The 22,908-nt window shown below is 38.9% G+C and overlaps 1 protein-coding gene across 2 annotated transcripts in view; it reads right to left on the reverse strand.

Annotated features, from left to right (window-relative positions):
- Positions 1-22,908, reverse strand: part of APPL2 (adaptor protein, phosphotyrosine interacting with PH domain and leucine zipper 2) — a 130,132-nt gene that overhangs the window by 34,093 nt on the left and 73,131 nt on the right. Inside the window, exons 1-4 of one of the 2 annotated variants that reach the window (XM_075209317.1) lie at positions 21,596-21,743; positions 9,563-9,661; positions 4,721-4,780; positions 3,802-3,873 (exon numbers count right to left, since the gene is read on the reverse strand). In XM_075209317.1, the coding sequence (XP_075065418.1) occupies positions 3,802-3,873; positions 4,721-4,780; positions 9,563-9,661; positions 21,596-21,649 (285 nt within the window). In that variant the 5' untranslated portion in view covers positions 21,650-21,743. Of the gene's footprint in view, positions 1-3,801; positions 3,874-4,720; positions 4,781-9,562; positions 9,662-21,595; positions 21,744-22,908 lie in introns of those variants that run through there. The other variant, XM_075209318.1, reaches the window with a different exon arrangement.

Below are 22,908 nucleotides of genomic sequence, written 5' to 3' on the forward strand. Positions count from 1 at the left end.
AATCACTTGTCTTGCAGCACACAGTGAAAAAAAAAGTTGAAAAGTTGAATAAAGCAAAAAATGAAGACACTTTGGGGCTGATGCACAGTCATTGATGAGGAGTACTACGCTAGTTTGTATAGCATATCTTGTGTGAAATCACATGCCAAGAAAGTGGGCATACACATAGGCGCCCATGAAGATTTGTGTAAATGTGCCACTTACACTACGCTTGTGCCTTGAGAGGCGGGACTGGAACGTTCTAACGTAGGCAGAGTATAGTAAAGGCATAGACATGTGATTGCAAATGGATGCAGACCGGTAAAAAGGAACATATATGTCTGAGAAAGCAGTTATTCACTGCTCGTGATTGGCTGTTTGCGATTGCACAGCTGATGCTGATTGGGGCTTTTTTCGTCACTTGTGCATATGTTATGTTTGTATGTGCGGGTTTACACAACAATGTTTCGGTTTCTTTGTTCACAAGATGGGGAGTTGTTACTGTTGTATTAGAGGTTTTTTTTATTGACTTCAAGTTTTATTGATGCCTAATAGCGAATGTTGCACATAAAACTACTGGATAAAAACATGGGTGCAAGTGGGGTGCAAGTGGGATGTAAGTGTCTGACATTTACTTTTATGGAAACCGGGGACATATGTTACTGGTGTCGACCTGCATGGATCGTAAGATGTATACGACTGAGCATATAGCCATACATACTGTAAGTATTTTTACACACACATTTATATATATATATATATATATATATATATATATATATATATATATATATATATATATATATATATATATATATATATATATATATATATACACATACACACACACACACAAGTTAACCCGTGCTTGATACTCATGCCTTCTAGTCAAATCAAGCTACTTAAGGTCTTAAAAAGGTTCTGGTCATGCATTTGGGCCTAGCCCAGGCCTCCTCAGGGGAAGATCGTTACTTCCCGACGCAAGCAGCCTTTTTAATGTGTGTTCATGAGGTAAAATTACCTCACAAAAATGAGTTTGACCCCCCAACTCGTAAATTTAGCCTTTACTACCCCTCCCACGGGGAAAAGGGGGGATGATGGAAATTAACTGACTTGACTATTCTATTTTTTTTGTCAAATAATGTCAGTATACCAAATTTCAGGTCAATTGGATTAGCCCTTTCTGAGAAAATAGTTTTTTCCACACACACACACACACACACACACACACACACACACACACACACGCCTCTACACATGTGTGTTCATGAGGTAAGATTACCTCACGAAAATGAGTTTGAGCCCTACCAAATTTCAGCCCTTTTTGAATTTTTTTCCCCACACACACTAAGAATTTAGTAGGTCAGTGTATAACTCTGCCCAGCAGGTGGCGGTGCAACTTGGTTTTTATTTTACACACACACACACAGACGCCACTAAGCATTTATATATTATATATATACACACACAAACATATACATCAGCAAGCCCACCCCCAAATTCAAGCTTCCTCAAGGTGAGCATACCCATGATACCCACATGTTATTGCTCTCACTGCCCAGGCTTCTACATGAATGAATGTTTCAGCATGTACCGCTCAAGATTTGAAGAATTAGTCTGGAGATCTTTCTGTGTTATACACAACTGTACTATTGGGGATTTTTTGTTGGTTATCATGCTAAAGACACAAATGTAAAGATCGAATGCAGTAATGCTAAAGCCCTCTGCCAAACTGCCCCATAATTGAGAAGGTCAGAGATATTTCATAAAGTGAAGCCAAACAGCAATATAGAAAGTATCTTTGCATAGCAGCACTAAGAGCCATTGCTTAAATATAAGCACTATCCCTCCATTGATTATAATGAGGCACATTTCCTTCTCGTTAATTTTAAATAAACACTGTTTACTCTCTCTCTATTTATTATATAGGAACACAGGTCATCCACACCAAACTGATCGAACCAGTCCCTCCCCTATATCCTGGAGACTATATGGTTCAGTAAAATCTCAGACCCTTAAGGCACAGCATAAAGGTAGGCTCTTTTGTGTCACAGGTTATTCCCAATTGGTTTCATCTCATAACTTTGTACTAGTAACTACAGTCATAGCCGGCAGCAGCATGGGCGCCAAGCGGGGGGTGGGGTGGATCCAAATTACCCAGGCCCAGGCTGTCTGGGGGACCCAGGGCCCCACAGGAGCACTATAGTACAAAAAAAATAAATAAATATATATATATATATATATATATATATAAAAGTACCCGTGTGTGTGTGTGTGTGTGTGTGTATGTGCGTGCGTGTGGGGAGGGGATCCACGGACAGGGGTAAACCAGGAGCTCCAAATCTTGCGAGATTTGGATCTCCTAGCTTGCTCTGCAGGATGCTTTCTGTCAGCAGCATAGGTAAGTACAGTGGGCTGAGGGGGGGTGTTATAATGTGTCTTGGGGGGGTTGTAATATGTCTTGTGGGATGTGTCAATGTGTCGGGGGGGGGGGTCATAATGTGCCTAGGGGGTGGCATGATAATATAAATGGGGGGTTGCATGTCATGTCTGGGATGTGTCTGGGTGATAGAGTGATGGGTGATGTGGCAGGGGGTGGCGTGATTTAGCTCAGGGGTGGCATGATGTGTCTGGGCGGTGGCGTGAGGTGATGTGTGATGTAGCTGAAGAGTGGAGTGATGTGTCTGGGGGGGCGACGTGATGGGTGATGTGGCAGGGGGTGGTGTGATGCGTGATGTAGCTGAGGGGTGGCGTAATGTAGCTGAGGGGTGGCGTAATGTAGCTGAGGGGTGGCGTGATGGGTGATGTAGCTGAGGGGTGGCGTGATGGGTGATGTAGCTGAGGAGTGGCGTGCTGTAGCTGAGGGGTGGCGTGATAGGTGAGGTGGCAGGGGATGGCGTGATGTGTTAGGGGGGTAATGTGGTGTGTCTGGGTGGTGGCGTGATGCATGATGTAGCTGAGGGGTGGCGTGGTATGTCTGGGGGGTGACGTTGATGGGTGATGTGGCAGGGGGTGGCGTGATGAATGTAATATTTTATTATAATGTATGTATTATATACTACGTGATCTGTGTTATGCATGGTGTTCACTTACTGCTCGCTTTTACATATTTACATTTTCCAACAGCTCCCAACATTCCAGGATCCATGCAAGAGTCCAGTACCAGGTTGTGAAAGCTGCAATAATAGGTAGGTGAGAGTAACACCATTTTAACACATAATGGGGGAATTAAATTAGCTGCAAAATGTCTCTGGAATGTCCGCGAGACACTTTGCGGCGGAGATTTGACAGAAATCTCCTCACATTTTTTTCCTTGCACCTCTATGGGGTGCGAGGGAAAATGAGCGGAGATTTCTTCCATAATTGCCAGCAATGTGTGCTGCACGATATCTGCGTGTCACATCGCAGTCAATTGAATATCCACCAATATGTTAAGTCTAAAGAAGTGCAGCCACTTCTTCAACATTATGTGGCCACACCCCTTTGGTGGTGCCGCCCCATAGCTGAGGCATACAGCACCCTTGCTGCTCGCCTGTGCAGGGAGGGGGGGCAAAATAATTGCTGTACTGGGGACCTCAGATTTCTCTTGGTGGCCCTGGGCAGCAGTAGTCATTCTGTATGCTCTGCCAGAGCCACAATTGATGGTGGTGTATGCCATTGCATCAGCATTAAATGCCTCCAGAGTCTTACAGGTAACTGGGGAGCTCCAAAAATTGCCATACTATGTCCTGATTACTCTGTTAGCATTCTGTTAAGTCTGTGCATGTTTTAAATTCTGAATCCAGAACAGATGAAATAAAGAAACAATATATAATAACTAACCTCATCTACTACATTTGCAAAGTATTGTAAAGTTGATATGACTTCTTCATCCCCTTTACACAGGGCAAAGTTCTAGAAAAAAGTGAAAAGAATTAATTCATGTAGAACGAACACTGGAATCAAGGATCAGGATACTTTCAAACAGATAAAAACATAAGGCTCATGAGAAGAAACACAGTGCCTAATATAGACTTGGACTTATTTGAGTCCCCAAGTGGGATCTTGTCGTAACCAGTCAATTAGAGTGGCTTTTCTCACACTGATCAATCAAAACATGGTTTGATTAATTGCGGACAGCTCTCCTTGCCTGTTTTTTCCTTTGGAGCTAGGCAAGGAGCAGCTCAAAGTTTGTAAATATGCTTTTTTCTCTCTCTCTTTTGAAGTTATGGGAAAAGAAGAAGAATGTAGAGGATTCCTTTGGAATTAATAAAGCTGTGAGCAAATGATTGGAAGAGTGTCTATTTTAAAAAAAGGATTTTTTTCCTACTGTGTCTGTGCTTTTTTTAATCATATTTTCCTATGTGGCACTACAGGTCCCAACAGGTCTTGAATGCCAGGCCATGTGGTCAATTGTAGTTCTTGTTCTAGCCATGGCTAGATAAAGCTTAATCACTCCCAAGCGGTTTCCTTCATTCAGTTTCTCTGCCTGCAAGCAGCTCACAAGGCAGTGGAAGTGGTGAGGTAGGGAAGAAACTGCCAGGAGTTATGAACGGCTTCTACAGTAAATTAGTAAAATATTTAGGGAATTAGAATAATGTACTTGATATTTGCATGTTTATTTTCCTTCTGGGTTCAGAATGATTCCTTTATAAATCAGAGGAACATAATAAATTTATATTCACATTTATTCCACAATATTATGTAAAAATAACAATAATAATAATAATAATAATAATAATAAAAAGCATTTGTAATTTACCTGTTTTTCATAAGCAAGGAGATGGCTGGACAGTTGCTGGGTTGCCAAACACATTTCATTCTTGAAGAAAAACAAACATTTATGCTAATAAATTCAACAACACTCTTCAGTAATGGGCCACATGCGGCCCTCTGAGTCTTCACCTGAGCCCCCAGATACTTTCTCCTTTATACCCAGTCAGTCCTTTTCTCAGATTTACGCTCAAGAACACTTAATTGTCATGTTTGTTTCTTTTAGCTTGTAACACTTGTTTGTCTTTCAAATGCCTCCAGATGATGCTATTAAAGAGTGGGGTTTCTTTCTTTAGTTAAATATACTGTGTTAACTTACTACGGAGATTAAGGGTAATATGCAGCACTTTTGAAGAGTAAAGGCCTGTGGCCCTTGAAGTGTTGCCCATCACTGACTTAATAAATATATTTGGAGTAAATGTGCATTATATAATGTAGTCAATCAGCTTAAAGCCCTGTTCAAATAAGCATTAAAATAAATTGTTCACAGTGCATCAACAAAGCCTAATAAACACGCTGACAGAAGGGCTCACAAAAAAAAGTTACATAACGCAAGTTAGTCTGCAGCCTCCAAAAGTTTTAACATTAAGTAAAATACAACACAGCTCAATGGGAATGCTCATTGAGTCCACTTCACTGGTACACTATGCTGCGGGGAAGCTTTGAGAACACCCTTTTAATGCTCTGATAACAGCGCCAACAAAGGACAGGGTTTTGCAATATCTGTTTGTACAATGCCTTACAGCAATATCATAAACTATTGCAAAAAAAAACAAAAAACAATAAAATAACTTGCTCTGTAATTCATTATTATTCACATAGATATCTCTGTGGTTTTTACTCATGAAATCTAAAGCTACTTAAAAAAAAAGTTACAATTTGCAAAATAAATCCAAAATCTTTCATTTGTTAACTTTACTCTTTCATTTTCTAGAACACAAAGCTACTTTTATAAGCCTCACCCTTGTACCAATGCCACTTTGTATAATTACATAATAATTTTGTGAACAGTAAATAGAAATAGAGTTAATAGTACCGGATGTAGGCATAAACAGAATAGGTCTGTGCCTAGGGACAGCTGGGCAGTTTGCTGCTGGGGGCAACTGACTGCTGGTACAATAGCACACTGTGGTCTGAGAATAATGCATGTAGCATTTCTTAATTCAAATAGACTGATTAATATAGGTTATTTGTGTACAGTGTTGCTAGCATAATTGTTTTGCTGACCAGATATTTTTTCTTCCAGTATATTAAGTGATGCAACTTTTAAATTCAAGCTAATGCTTTGGAAGATATTGATATAATCACTTGTATGCCTGAAATGCGATTTCTCAACTTTTCTCTTATATACCATCATATGTCAGAAATTGTCCAAGCGGTAATAAGACTAATAGAATTATAAAGTAACATTGGTGCTCCAGTTAGTAAATTAAATATTTTACTAGCGATTACACAGAAGTTAAGATGATCCATTTAGTTTAATTTTGTAAAAAATGGGATGCACGGTAGGGGCAATGCAGTCACTGAAAACAACAATATGAAATGACTATCAAGATTTAGAAGGGGGGTAAGATTTAGAAGGGGGGTAAGATTTAGAAGGGGGGTAAGATTTAGAAGGGGGGTAAGATTTAGAAGGGGGGTAAGATTTAGAAGGGGGGTAAGATTTAGAAGGGGGTAAGATTTAGAAGGGGGGTAAGATTTAGAAGGGGGGTAAGATTTAGAAGGGGGGTAAGCCTTCTGATGCACACACTAAAAAATTGAGTCACACAGTAATAACAAATCATGCTGTTTACAAGAGATAAACAAACCTAAAATGCTAGATAACATAATGGAGGTCCAATCTTACCATAGGTGTAGGAACTGAAGTGTAAAGGATAATGAGGGTTTAAAGGAAAATTAGAGAATGAAAAGAAGTGAAAGAGGGTGAAAAAAAAAGACAGAACTAAGCTCTGAAGAAGGTCACACCCCCTATCACATCATGACACACAAACAATAAAATATACGTTTTGACATTTTTTGCTGAAATAGAGATCTAGGAAAATTACCTAGTTACAAATAATTAATCCAAGGTACCAAACATTTACTATCAGCCAGAACACTAGCCAGCTTCTTGCTCACAATTATCCATTATGTACATCTGAGAGTGGTCAAGGACTAAAGCTTTCTATGTGTTGTTTATGTTCTGTTTGAAAGCCATGAATATAAAAGGTTAATTTCCCATTATATAAGAGACTTCTGGATCACCTATCTATCTCTCCGAGGTTGATGTTAAATTGTACATGATTCCACAGATGCACAGCCACAAATTGTCTAATATTTGTAATTTTGTCTAATATTTGTAATATTGTAACTCCACCGACTGTGTAGTGTGTCACCAAGGCCAAAGCTAGGGGTGTGTGAACAAGGCAACTGATCAGGGAGCAAAGCTGAATGTAGCGCAGGGAAATTAATATTTTAAGTTAATTTGGTTAAAGTTGAGGGCAAGGGTTTTCCCTCCAACTTTCCATTAGCAGCATCCACAGTATTTCTCCATATTCCACTTTCTCCAGTCTCACCCCACTCCCATTTTCCCCAATTTGTCTAAAAATAAAACAAAAACAAAAACAAGTGCAAAAAAGGTCTGAAATTTCACAACATCTTTTGTATAACATTTATATGGGGGAATTCAATTGGCCGCGTTACGGGTAAAAGTAACACGGCCTGCGCATTATTACCGTTATTACGGTAGTTTCAACATTGACTTTATGCTCGCAGTTCCCTGAGCTGCGTGCAGAAAGCCGGGTTAAAACTACCATAATAACAATAATAGTTTTAACGCCGCGCAAATTTGGGGGGAATTGAATTCCTCTGATATACTCTTTGTGTCCGCAAAAAATTGAAAAGTATTTTTTGGGTAAATATAAAGCATTAAATTCTCAATTTTCTATTTCTGGATACAATATTAACTGCTGCGAATTAGAAGCTCTCCCATTGCACATCTCAGATGTGAATAATCAGTTACAGTTTCAACATTATAATTTAATAAAAATAAATTTTAGTATTTGGGGATATACATTGCAACCACCTAATCCCCTCAATTCTTCTCAAAAATCCAAAAGAATCTATACGCATGTGGTGGGTACATTGTCTACTGGTTTGATTGTATCTTTTCGGTCAAGATGATCCATCCTCTTCCTGACGACTCCAAATTGAAATCTCTAACACCGGATTAGTCACATTGGCTTCAATTTTATGTAACCCCCATACTCTCCAGGTCGTTGTTGCATTTGAAGATCTTATTAGAATATCACCCCTGGAGGAGGATTAATGTAGGTCGCAAACTTATATATGACAAATTGGGAATATCTAAACTACATCTCAGAGAAATATGGTATTCCTTGAACTAATGTCTTTGAATTTGCCCAGTTACATGCTTTCCTACAATCACTTCCTAGGACACAAATGTATAAGCACATTACACCATTCAAGAAAAAGAAAAGGCATAATTTCCACCTTTCATAACTTGCTTTGTACAACGAATGCTGAACTGTCACCAAAACATGAACTTGATTTGGAGAAAGATTTGGGTCCCCATAGACTAAGACATGAGGAGTAGAATTAGGAGTCAAGCTTCTACTTCAGTAAAGGAGAACTTGTATAATATTTATATTAGGTGGTACCTTGTCCCCAAGAAATTCCATTAGATATTTCCATTCTTATCTAGTTTATCCTGGAGGGGTTGCAGGCTTAGGGGAATTTTTATCCATATGTGGTGGCTATGCCCCAAGATATCAAATTTCTGGAAGCAATACATGGTAGGCTCAAACACATATTTGACATTGAATTTCATCTCTCTCACAATATGCTCTTTGTAGCTTCCAATTTCCAGATTTAGACCACATTCTGGTATCCGGTCATATTCTAAATGCAGCTAAATCCTCCATAGCTAAATACAGGAAGAATCCTTGTCCGCCCCCTTCTATGAATGATAACCCCACTAGTGAATTTCATGCTATGACCTGGCAGGTATGATGTGAATATTTAGACCTGATGCAGAGTTGGCTGCAAAATAGGCATAATTTATGTAAAAAAAAAAAAAGCTGAATATAAAAATATGTATTTACGCCCATATGCTGAGCAGTATGCATCTTGTGGTCATTTGAGTAAGGCAGTCCTTTCCTCACCTGATTTTCAGATAAGGTGGGGTGGGAACTTAATGCAAACAGGTCAGATAGTCATGCCCATATGCCTCTACAGCCTTAGCACTCAATTGAATGTCAAAATTTGATTAAATTCATTTCAAAAAAATATTAAGCAGGGAGATGGCAAGGATAGGAACAGCTCCAAAATTCAAGAGAATGTTATAGCTGTTTGGCAGTGTTGTCAGGGGACTTGTAATGTAAAGGATAATGTCTTAGGCAAATAGAGGTCCCTGTGACCGTTAAGCTTGTGAGATTTCTGTTTTCAAGAAAAACAAATGCAGAGGACATAGCGGAGTTTCCCCTTATAAGTATTGCTGATTTCAGCACCATAATGAGAATGTTTGAGGAAAGAGGACTACTACGGCCTACTTGCTTTGCCTTAGAACACCAATCACGTGAAACTGTAATTTTTTTTCATACCTTTATTCAACACATGCTAGTAAGGCACACATCAACCATGTAACCCTTTGGCAACTTACTATTCCAAGTGACGGCTCATAAGGATGACAGCTTTATGATCCTTCATCTTGCAGTAGAGATAACACAAATGAACTTAGCTTTACATATGAAAGGCTAATTTTAACTTTTCACTTAAAAATAAAACAAAACTCCTACATTACAGCACAGGCTTGTTTTAGAGATGAACTTACCTGAGCCCCGTAGACTCGTTGCATTGACTGGAGCAACTGATTTGTATACTCAGTCAGGGTAGCAGCATCTTCCTCAAATACACTAAGCAGGGACCGTGTCTACAAAACGAAAACACAAAAAATATAAAAATTGTACATACAATTATCTAAGATATTTTAAAAGAGAAACACAGACCTATCAGAAATGGGTGTCAATCATTGCAAAGTGTCAAACAGGATTCACATATGGTCATATCTGATCCCTCCATTAAACGGTTTGCACACATGGGCATTATAGAACTTGGATGAAGGAAAAATGATGCATCATGAATTATTATATCCATGCTGTTATGCAATTTCCGTAGATATGATTGTTTATGAACTATCTGTGTGGCATACAGATATAGCAAGTTTACTGTCAATGGAAAGACCAACACTATCTTGGCCCTGTCCACTTACTTACAATGTAACATATGTAATATGTCCAAGAGGACTTGTACTATTTCTCTACTCTAAGCTCACTCCAACGTTATGATCAGCAATCCGTATTTCAAGCTTTATGTATGCCTACTATTTGCCGGGTAAAGAGAACAGAGATAGACAAGGACAACAATGGCAACAATTTTAAACGCAGTGAGGAAATTGTCGCAAAATGGAAGACATCTATCCACGTGTTTACTAGCAATGACAGAGAAATAAAAATTGTAATATTATAAATGTGCACATATATACAAATATAAATGCTCTACCACACAAGCACATTGGTCTATTGTGTCCAAAGCCAATCAATATACCAGTATGTTTAGTACCGGGATCCCAGTGAGATATCACTGTTAATCCCTTCATACACAAACACACATATTAGCGATGCATAACACTAACTCAGTACAATAAGGGGTCTTTGGTAAATCAGTTCTTAAATCCTACAAAAACATCTGATTTTCACAGGATTTAGGGCTTATCTCCATTTAATAAATATATCCCTCACAAATATAAAACAGTTAAAGATTTGTGAAGGCAGTGGGAATTTACATGGCGTGAAGACACACCTTGCCACTTCCAAGTAGGTTTTGGTTTTTTTTGTTTTTTAAGATATACCAAATACCATCTCAGTTCAGCTGCTGTACCCAGTAACAATAACTGCAATTACTGTTGCCATTTATGTTCCTCTGTACATGATCTCCACTGCCTCTTTGGTGGCAGCAGCTTTTAACTCGGGGAACAGTATCCTTGCTCTGTTTCTAGACGCGACCCTGATGCTAATGTACAACACTGGACTTCATACAGTTATTCCAAGCTAGCGGATAACCACAAACATGGCAATCCAGCACACAAGTAACAGTCTTCCCTAGAACCTGAAAAGCAAGGACATTCGGTTAAGATAAATGTTGATGAAGTTATGGTTGACTGTTTTGGAGAGTTCTGCAATGACTAGAGATTTCTGTAAGTTCATGTTTTATGTGTCTGCCTCACACCGTCTCTCCTCATTCCAACGGTACCCCACCACAATAGCTGAATAGAAATGCCACTAGCCAATGGCTGCTTCATTATTGCCGGCTGCTGATGTTGCTGCCTTAATACAAGTACATGCATTTTCTCCACCACCAGCTACAATTGTTATTCCAATACCTTATCTATCGTTTTTCCCACACCTCATAGATTATATGGTCATTTGTACAGACCTTCCCATTTATGTTATGTGTAATGTAGTTGAATCATGTTCCCTTTAATATACATCTCTGCATAATCTGTCAGCACCTTATAAATAAAAAATGATGATGATAATAAAAATAAGACTTGTTGCTTATTTTAAATATGTCCTTACTAGACACTTTGTACAAGAAACAAAGACAGGATAACGATAACTTTTAATTATTACAGCTAACGAGATAAGTCTACAGTTATCTTGGTTTTTATAACAGACTTAGCTTGAAGCTTATAAAGGCATCACATAAAGGTATACTACATGAAGAGCAAAATGGGTGAGGATTTTTATTTATAAATAGTACATTTTCCATTGTAAGCATAAGTGGTTTAGATGTCAAATATGTCATGTTTGAGAAAGTCACTATCGGACTGAAACACGTCAGTTGATATCTGCATTCTGGTAAAAATTGAATAAGTGAGGTCCTGTGAGCTGGATATTCTCGAAACTAAAGAACTATCGACAGTGTCTGGTAATAATGGAGCAGTGTTCTCAAACATCTACAGGGAACAAGGCGTTCTTAAAAGTACTGATGTCTACCTTCCGCTGCGGAGTCTGAAGCTCCTGGACACACGGAACAATACAGGGTAAGGTGAGCTGGCTACTCCCTCCTTCACTCTACTATCATTGCTTGAATCTGCGAGACTTCAATTCTGTCTCACTAATGGATGTTTTAACAGTCTCAGGTTTTTAAAGTTGAGGAATTTGACAAATTCAATTATATCAAGTATACTTCTTGATTGATAGAGACACAGACTTAACTAAGATTACTGGCTGTATATTGTTACAAATTGATACAAACCATGGAGAACTGAACATTACTTTGTTATAATGATTTGGTTTGTGTATACAGTATCTAACAAAAATTTGTTGATAAGCTCTCAAAATGATGGAATGTTTATATGAGCTGTGTTATTTTTAATTATGTTTTAATTATTACATATTTCTGGACCCATTTTTTTTAGTCAATATATTATTTTGCAGTACACCTTAGAACAATATTTCTCTAAATAAAGTTCTCCTTATCAGGATACACTTAACTGCTTGGCACGGTCTATATTCTATGAGGCTTTATTAAAGCCCTAGAATGAAGCACATATAAAACGCCAATGGGAATCGTAGCAATAGAAATAATGGTAGTCATATGAGCTGCGCTCAAAATACCCATAATTAGTCCTTTTGTGGAACAACGCGACTTCGTCCCAAGTCTGGATCACAAAGTGTTCCACAAGTGGACCTGACATAATATACTTTTCGTATGAGATATTGCCCCTATGCTTCATTCTCCAAACAAAACACAAGACTACATCTAACGCATAAGATCTTCTACCAATAACTTCAGATCACACATTTCTTTCACTGCCTACAATTTTTGCTGCCCTTGGAGCAATGCTTCACTCTGGAGTCACTATGTCACAACTTCCCATCAACAAAAGGTTTCATATCCACTGATTAATAACCACAACCTCCCAATCAAAAGATACACATGAGCTAACAGTGGAAAGGGACACAGGAGAGATTTTGGACCCTAAAGAATGGTCAAAATTTAGATCTAACCTAGCTAAATTATATATTTCTACCAGATTGACCTTCTTCAAAATCTTCTACAGGTGGTATTTGGTCCCCTCACGTTTACATTCCATATTCCCGAACTCTACAGATCAATGCTGGAGCAACTGTGCCTGTCGGGTACATCGCTGCACGTTTGGTGGTCCTGCCTCAAGATAAAGCCATACTGGCTACAAGTTCACTCTCCCATTAATTCAATCAAGCAAATCCAAATGCCTGACTATCCATATTTTTACTTCTCCCCAGACGCACGACACATATAAAAATCAAACACATTTTAAATGCTGCAAAATGTTTGATATCTGCCCACCCCAACCCAATTTCTGCAACTATATATAGCATTTGTTTGGAAAGAATCACCGCCATTCTAAACCTCCACTATCTACTGTTTTACATTCCTCAAATACCTTGGATCTAACCTTTGAGCTCCCGTGGTGTCTTGGGAATCTTACACAAATTTATTCATATTATGATGTCACAAACTTATTTGATCCTGTGCTGCCGATTTCCCTGCCTCTGTGTACAGCTCAGCACTTCCTGGTTTGGGCGGTCCCATGATCGTGGCTGGGAGGCGGGATATACAATCTGCAGACTATATTTAGCTCACCAGAACACGGCAGCCCTGTCAGAGCAAGAAGTTACCACTTTGTGTGTGGCTCTCCCTGTGTATCCTGTGCTGTTTCTGGTTTTTACTTGTGTATGACCTTTGGCCTGTTAAACCTCTGCTTCTGCTGCTGCCTGTGTATCCGACCCGGCGACTCTCCCGAGGGTGGTGTGTCCTCAGTGTATCCGACCTGGAGTTACACTGTATACGGCTTGAATTCGTCTGTATGTGCTGTGTTTCTTCAGCTAACCGATTCTGCTCCTCTGTACTACAATACCTCTACAGAGCCTATTTTCCTTACCTATCACGTCAGTGGGCTAACCTAAGGGCCGCGACCTGCGGGCTTCCGGCAGCAAAAACCATCCGGCCTTGCGGCGTTTCTTGGTGAAGCCCGGGGGTAAGGGGGGGTTTGTTAGACCCCGCGCCTTAAGCTAGGTACACACTACATGGTTTTCGTCCTCAATCAGCCGACATACGACTGCTCGTTCAAAAGTCGGGTCAGTGTGTGCAGTGACACAATGGTCGAAAGTCTGCCCAAGTGGACGATTGTCGCCTCATTTGGTTGGTCGTACCGTTAAATATTTTCGTTCCAATCTCGTTTCCATTGTGTAGGGTGTATAAATTTCCGACCGATCCACAACAGTGAGTCCGTTCTTCCCTTTATCGTCCTAAACAAGGCTGGTGTGTATGCAGTCCATGGACCGAGCGATCGGACCATCGATCGCATGTAAAAATCGATCGGCATAAAAAGTTGGTGGAAAATTCTACAGTGTGTACCCAGCTTTAGGAAGTGAGCGCTAACATTGACTGATAGAAAACTCCTGTGAACTGTAACATATGGTTTATCAGATAACAAATTATAAGTCAGACCCCTCCACTCCTCTCTCTCTCTACCCCTGTTTGTCCCCTCATAATGTTGAATGCACACATTAGATGTTTACCAATAATATGAATTTCCTCCTTATTACTATTTAACGTTCTCTGAAAACATTGCACTGTCTATATTGTTCATTGAATGCTTTGCAGGGTTACTGTTTTCCTTATTGCCTTGTAAAAAATAAAACTTTATTTACAAAAAAACCCAAAAAGAAAGAAACATGGTAGTACAAGAACCATTTACATGCGTTAAATCTGCATGTAAAAATACATTTGAATAATGCTATTTGGTTATGAACCATTACTGTTGCAGGCTCTGTGCTTCTTGAAACGATTATGCTTATGACTTGATGAAGTCCCTGGGATTCACCTCCCTGGTATACTATCTTACATGCCTATACCTCATTAAATTATAGTATAGCACATTACAGACAATCTAGTATGTCAGGAGAGCTACAACTAGGATCTTGGAGAAATGTACAATATGTATTGTCAGCAATCAGGTTTGAATGGAGATTGTATGCTTATTGACAACTATTTAGCAAAGGTGGGGAATATTGGAAAACATTATATTTGGCAAGAAAACTTTAAAGGGTATAAAAGCACACAGGCAAATCACAAGCAATGTTTTGCTGAATCGATGGCCAGTGTAAATGTACTTGAAAAATAAATGGTAGCTCTATTTTTTTATCGTGGATTCTCTTAGCTTGCAATAAAAACAAAGTTTACACTACATAGACAAAGAAAAAGAGAACACAAGAATGTAGTCCTGCCAGAACTACAGTAATTTGAATGATTCACGTTTCATCACATGTTTAAAAACCACAAGAACATTAGTCATCAAAACAAGTAGAACACTTTCTAAATTTAAAATGAAGGTACCATGTAAACAGAATCTGATGTATGCATTGCAACTCAGAAAGCTCTTAACCCATTATAAAGTTTAAACACAAGTACACATCTCTCTAATAAAGAGTTCCTGTCATCTACAGACATCTGCACCTTAAACGCTGACCACAGGGGATAGCATGAAGATGTAAAATAGAGTAGCAGACTTTCTGGTTCATTATTTCTTGCACTCTGTTTAAATCTCCTACTCTTCCAGCACGAAAACAGCCCCATACCATTACATTTTCTCCGCCAAGCTTGACTGAAGGCATCAATCACTCCTTTCATTTGCTCTATGCCTCACATATGTTCTCCTCTTCAAGCCAAACTCCTAAAACTTAGACTCAAACGTTCATAAGACTCTTTTTCAGTCAACCACCGTCCAATGTCTTCGTTATTTTGCATATTTTAACTTTTTTTTTGTCAGTTTCAAATATTGCTTTAGTTTTCCAACTCTGTCTAAAAGGCCAGCATCCTGGAGTCATCTTTTTACTGTTGCAGATGACACTGGTATTTGGCTTCTACTATTTAAGGAAGCTGCAAACTCAGGACCTGTGATGTGTCTATTTTTCAAACTGCAAACTCTGATGTACTTCTCCTCTTGTGCAGTTGTACATCTGGGCCTTCAACTTCTTTTACTACCCTGATTAGATCCACTTTGCCCTTTTCTCTCTCAAGACAGTATGTGTATGAAACCTTCAGCTTCTTGGCAATCTGATGCATGGGATAGTCTTCATTTCTCAAAACAACTATAGGCTGACGTGTTTCTTGAGAAAGCTGTTTTGTTTTACCCATATCTGAACCCAGGAATAATGACTGTTGTAAATGGGACTTTGCCGTCAATGTGAACAAATGATAAATTAGTAATTTTAAGAAGTAATAGTCCTTTGCTACATTATTAATGTCTGAACTATATTTTTACATCAATGTAATGGCACCTTGATGCAAAAAATTGAAATTATTAAAAAAAAACCAATAAATTTCTTAGTGACTCCAAACTTTTGTACACTAGTGTGTATATTAGTCATGAGATCAGGGAACAGATGCGGTCTCCTGGGGTAGAAAGGGCACTTTTCCATACAGCAGCCATAAAAAGTCACAGCAGTCAATGTTATGGCAACACTAGCCACAGCTAGTTTTATTAAAGAGGGAAAGCAAAATAAATCCTGTTGTGTCTGGCTCTAACTAATACATTTAACAATCCAGCTCACAACAGCAGTTGAGAAGTTTAATTCAAATAGCAGTTTTTTCCAGCCTCTTTCCGCAGGTAAGAAGAGATGGACACCCTTTCAAAAACTACATCTTGCAAGACAGTGCAGCTATTAATCATCCTGTTGTCAATAAACACATAATAGATTTATACAGCTTATTCCTGAAGTAGCTAAGCATTCAGATTTCTAATGCAACTAACTGTCCCTGCTTCCAAGTAGGGAGTTTCTGGTGGTGTCACTGGAGTTTCTCTGAAACGCTACATACAAAATGAAAATTATAACTTATAAATGATATAACCGGCTACCAAAGAAAGATGTTGGCAACTAATCCCGACAGCTTTGAACAGAGTGCTCAAACTAGATACTATGTAATTGTTAAAGCCCCAGAACAGGCACTAGAAAAGAATTAACCTTGTTTTTTATTATTATTTTTTTTATTTATTTTTCTATTAAGAGAATAAACAGTAAACAAGTGACCAATTTTTTATCTGGTTTTGATATTTCAGTGTTCCACCTTAAAAATGCCAAAAATAGAGGCAGACAGTTCCAGTACAATGTAACACAGATATTATTTATGGTTTTTATTTTTAACTAAACTTTGATGCAGATTTTATGAATGCAATCTTTGTGGACTACTTAATAAAAGCCTTTAAACCATTTATCAGGTGTTGCTCCATAAACATCACTTGATCTATTGTAATAAATAATTGCTATATGTAATCTGTTATCAAAATTTTAAGTACAGTCTTCAGTGCATTGTGATGCCAATATCTAACTTGTGCTTGCTCTTACTGGTTTTCACACTCTCTGAGGCCAGCTCCCTTCTATATCACTAAGCACTAAAGACAAAACTACAACCATAACTGCCACAGTACAAAGTGATTGCCAGGACCTGTTGTCTTCAAGCATGCATGTTGCGTATGGAAATAAGCACTGAAGTTTGTGCTTTACATCTATTGCAACTTGTTTTCTGTTGCACATTAAAAAAAAAAAAAAAAAAAAAGAGTACAGAGGAAATTCAAAAAGATCCCAACTAATAGAGCTTCAATTGGACAAGTAGATATTGAAAACTCTGCATTTACCTCCCACTTGGCCCACTATATGCAAGGCCATGTAGTATAAATTTGCCCCTACATATGAATTGATGATGCTGGACAAAAGTTTGGAGTTTAAAATTGTACTGTGGTCACTTATTATTTTCCACATTTCATGTACCTATACATTTTCCAAAACAAGTCCCAATATTCCAGGATCCATACAGGAATCCATCAGGTTGTGAAAGTTGCAATAACAGGTAGGTGAAAGCAACACCGTTTTAATACATAATATGTCATGTCTAAAGAGGCGTAGCCTCAGCCCCAATGTTGGCCATGCCCCCATCACTATGTAGCCAAACACCTTTTTACAGCGCCAACATAACCCTTCCCCTACTATGTGCAGAGGGAGGGGGGCCTATAAAGTTGCTGTACCAGGGCCCCAAATTCTTCTTGTTGGCCGTGCGTGCAGGTCTGGAGTTGTGAGCTCTTATTGCTTACCAAAATTTGTATATACTATAAACATATTCACTAATTGTCTTCACACTTTATTTTACCTGTGTCCTTTCATTTACAACATACTTTTACCCTGTGCTAATTTCAAAACAGATCTTTTTGCACTGTCCCTTGATTCAAAGAGCTCTAATCAGATCGTATATTGCAAAATCGCTAGCTCTAGTGTATTCAAAGCATCAAATACAGCTTAACACAACTTGTGAACATGAGTGAGCAAACATCCTCCTTTCATCAAGCAGTCCTGGTTTACAGTACATGTTTATTCAAACACTAGGAAGAATGGAAACAAAATCAAATAAATGACAGAATTGTGAATGCATGTTGAAATGATTTCCATATTAATCTCATAAAATAGAAATGCCTGGTTAAATGTCAAGTTGATAGACATGAACAGGGGAACATATATTTGCAGAGACCAGGGTTCGGCAATGTCCCATCTGGTAAAGTTAGAACCCTCAGGGGAGCCCCAATAACTGCATACTAAAACAGGTTTCCCTAGGCTTCAGAGTTGATGTGCATACAGTCTATGTGGGTGTGGCCACACAGACCAATAGGTAGCTGCAAACAGAGAGCTTACAGCTTATTATTGGTCAGCAAGGTCACACCCATGTCTGGCAGACACATTCGGCTGCTTCATACTTTTAGTTCATTTATATTTTAACACTTAACAGTGCATTTTTAAAATGATTTATCCCCCTTTAAATGGAAATCATTTTTTAACCTTGTTCATTTTTGACTTTGGTCATTTATTATGCCCACGATCAGCTTTCTAAAATAATATACTAGCCCTGAAATTAGCAGACTCTTGAAAGTCTATAATATTACACAACTAAATTTGCTCCTTATGCTGGTTTATTGACATTTCAAAATGATACCAAGAAACATTGACACTCACATTAGACAAATACAAAGAAATTGTGTATGATCAATAAAGATTTGTTTACACAATTCAGGTTGCCAAAGAAGGACAAAGTCCTGTTATTCTATTTATAGGGCTGTAGAGTGCAATGGCCCCATGTACCAGATTATCAGAATAGTTGTGGATGTAGGAGGAGTGTGCAACCATTCCCTGCAATGTATTAGAAATTCTAAACTAGCAAAATAGACCAACATCTGGAACACTTCTGCAGTTTGCTGCATACCTAGATTATTTTAATACTGTCTTATTATAAGACTGTGATTAAACACATAGGGCCTGATTAATTAAGGAAAGGAAAGCAAAAAAAAAAGGTGTACCTTAGCATCTTGGCAAAACCGTGTTGCATTGGAGGAAAATGTAAATTTAAAATGTGGCGCTTTATAGTTGAGGAAGGGCATGTCCTAGATCAGTGATGGCTAACCTGTGACACTCCAGGTGTTGTGAAACTACAAGCCCCGGCATGCTCTGCCAGTTATCAGCTAGTTATCTACTGGCAATGCATGCTGGGGCTTGTAGTTTCACAACACCTGGAGTGTCACAGGTTAGCCATCACTGTCCTAGATCAACTTTAAATTTCAGTAGAAAGCTATCAAGTATTTGTGTGCTACATGAAAAAACAGCCTGCATTTAACTTATGTGCACAATAATAAACTAATTTGCACCCCTTGCAATGTAATAAGGTTTGTCCAGGAGAAAATGTACTAATTTTCTGGTCTTACTTACCTTAATGAATCAGACCCATAGTGTTCTCTGAAAACCCACCTCCTCAGACAAGCTTATAATATTTCTCAACCACCCTCTAAACATTTAACACAAAACAACCATGTGACCAACATTGCTGTGTGACTGGACCATATAGCCCACTAAGTACCTTTTACCTTTGCATTCTAGTTGGACCAATATGCAAAATGCAGCACTTACCCTCATTTATCAAACTCCTTTGGTCCATAGATTGTAAGCTTGCTAGCAGTGCTCTCTTACCTCTCTGTCTGTATGTATTACCCAGTATTGTTTTATTACTGTGTTTGTTCCCAATAGTAAGGTGCTACGAAATTTGCTGGCACTATATAAATAAATGTTGATGATGATGACAGTGTTCTTTATATGCTGTCATAAATGACCTACATTTTGCTTGTATTATTTTATTACTTGAAAAGGACTGTCAATCTATATACATCTATTTATGAACCTCCAAAAGGGGTTTATTGCAGCATTTTCAAGTTTCAAGACTATTTATTATTAGAGGATCACAGCAGATATTTGCTTTGATCCCAGCCTCTTCAATCACAAATCCAGTCCCCACTGGTGCCTATGGGGACTGCGATTTCACCCTATTTATCAAGCTCCGATATTCAGAGCTTGACCCAGACAGCTAACACCATCCGAAGATGGCGTCAGTCGTTATATCCTATGGGGAAAGCATCGTAGTAGAGAGATCTTTGGATCCCACCCCGGTGGGCTTCGTGTTCCCATCATAAATTCAGCCTAGCCATAGGAATCTGTTAGTAAAGCGAACGCGATTTCAATAACTTTACAATAAATTATTCTCAGACAGACTCCCAGGGCCATAACTAGGGCTGTGCGATAGGGGCGATCGCCCAGAGCGCAATGCTGAAGGGGGGCACAGTTTAGGAATGTTTCAGGTTCCTTTTGTCAAAATTAAGGGCTAGGGGGGCGGCATTTGACTTTCTTGCCCCAGGTGCTAGAATTTTAAGTTACGGCTCTGCAGGCTCCTGTCAGAGCCGGTTACCCTGCTAATCAATTTTAGTAAACTGGAACGATAATTTCTTTCTTATCATTGCCATAAAAAACTATAATTAACATGTGCAATATGCGATTAGTCATTTCAATACCGTAATTCCTTCTGCATCTCTGAGAAATCTATTATTCATGAAACAGGAGGTATATTTCAATCATGGATTTTTTTTACTTCACATATAATTTGCAGGCGATTTACTTTTCTGCATTATGCTTTCTACATGCATTTGAAAAGTTATATTGTTTTTGCAAAAATGAGCTACAGATGTTAAATTAAAAAGCATCCATAGCTTTATTTTCCTTTCCCTTTTATTTCTGGTAAGAATGTGCTTTCCTATAATCCCCTTTTCTAGTCATTCTTATATACCTTATTGAAACAATGATCCAGCATTTCTGCCACAACACAACCTCCTCCCACAATTATCCTGTGAACAGCACTAAACTGATCCACAACAACAAACGCAAGCTCTCCTCCCCACAGGCCTCAAAGCAGGCTGTCAGAGTAACCCATTATAGTGTCTGCATTCTAGCACCATTAGAAAGGACCGTTGGAGCAATGCATTATTACATTTCTGTGCACACTGACACGTTTAATGTTCATGCATACACTACTCTCCTACATTTAAAGAAGTGTGGAATGCACGAGTATTCCAAAGAACAAAGCAGATATTCTCCTGCATCCGGGTATGCGTCCTCTTTCCTTACCTAACAGCTATTATACGGCACAAATCCCTATTAATCTGCAATGTACTGGAGAAGTTTGTGCGCCCCCTGTGACCTTTTAACTGTATTGTGATACTATTGGACTATGTGTCCTTCTACCTAGGTTACATTTTAACCTACAGTCCCTACTGAGCACCTCAGAGAGAACGAAGCTGTACGCGAGAGAGAAAATGCGATCACTAGCTGAGCAACCCCGTGCAATCTCTGCAACACCCACCCGTCAGGACTGCATTATGAAAGGCTGATCTTACCTGGGGGCTGTCTAACAAAGCCTCCTCCAGAAGCAGCTTGTCTACAGCCGGCATGTTGTTCTCGACAGGGCTGGTACTGAATAATTTAGCTGGATTCAATTAACACCCCTTCTTCAGTACCTCAGCGACACGTATTGAACGGACGTTTATGCCAGTGGACGCTAGTGGGCAGTAGAGGGCGCAAAGTAAATATTGAACATCCTGTAATGTCAGGCATAATATATAATGGCAATAAGGACCCTCTACAGTAATTTATAAGGATATCATCGTTACCAAGGTTTTTTTTATCTCCATATTTATACTGTAGGGTTTTAAGTTATTATTCATTGAAGAGAAGAATTTACATGCCAACAATTCCTAATAATCAAATTCAGTGAACATGGCATGTTGGAGACTGTAGTGCTCCAAGGTCCTTTAAGACTGTTGATTGTGACATGGCTCAGCACACACCTGGCCCTCGTGTGCACAGCAATGCAGGGGTATTTATAGGGGGCTACTAGCATTTTCTATTTCTAGTAAAAACATGTAAATGTGTATGGGAATGGAACCTATTAGTTCTAGTCATCCTGTACCCACTCGTGTGTGTATATATATATATATACATATATATATATATATATATATATATATATATATATATATATATATATATATATATATATGGGCCCCGCTGCACTGCCTTGCCCGGTGGCCCATGATGTTGTTAAGATGGCTCTGACTGTTGGTTATACTTTTTGATGTTGATAAAGGTGTTCAGTGGTGTTAATGTGGATGTTAAGCCACAACGCTTTTGTAACTTAAACAGATTTCTGTTTATTAAAGATGATAACAACAGGTGAATAAATGCAGCTAATCACAATAGATGGTAACTTGTAGTTCAGCAGGCAATAACAATATTATGCAGTCTTGTACACAGATACACTTGTATGTATATAACGGTGGTATACACTGCAGTTATACAGATATGGTTGCAGGTCTCTAATATATACCATACTTGCCAAGTTTGGCAAAAGGTGCTGCGGGAGATCGGTGGCATGTGGGCGTATTGAGGGCAGGCCCTGGCGGGTCACGTCATTTGGCCCTGCCACCTAAACGTCCATCACAGTTTCTATCCAATCACAGCAGGGGGCGTTGACACGGGATTCGCATCACAAGCCCCGTCCCTTTAATATAATTTAGGAACCGAGAGGTTGCCCTGCTCTCCCAGGAGTCTGGGAGGACTCCCAGAAATTCGTGAGTCTCCCGGAAATTCCAGGAGAGTAGACAACTATGATGTAAAGTCCATAAATATTGGGACATCGACACAATTCTCA

This window comes from Mixophyes fleayi, chromosome 4, assembly GCF_038048845.1.
Source record: "Mixophyes fleayi isolate aMixFle1 chromosome 4, aMixFle1.hap1, whole genome shotgun sequence".
NCBI lineage: Eukaryota > Metazoa > Chordata > Amphibia > Anura > Limnodynastidae > Mixophyes > Mixophyes fleayi.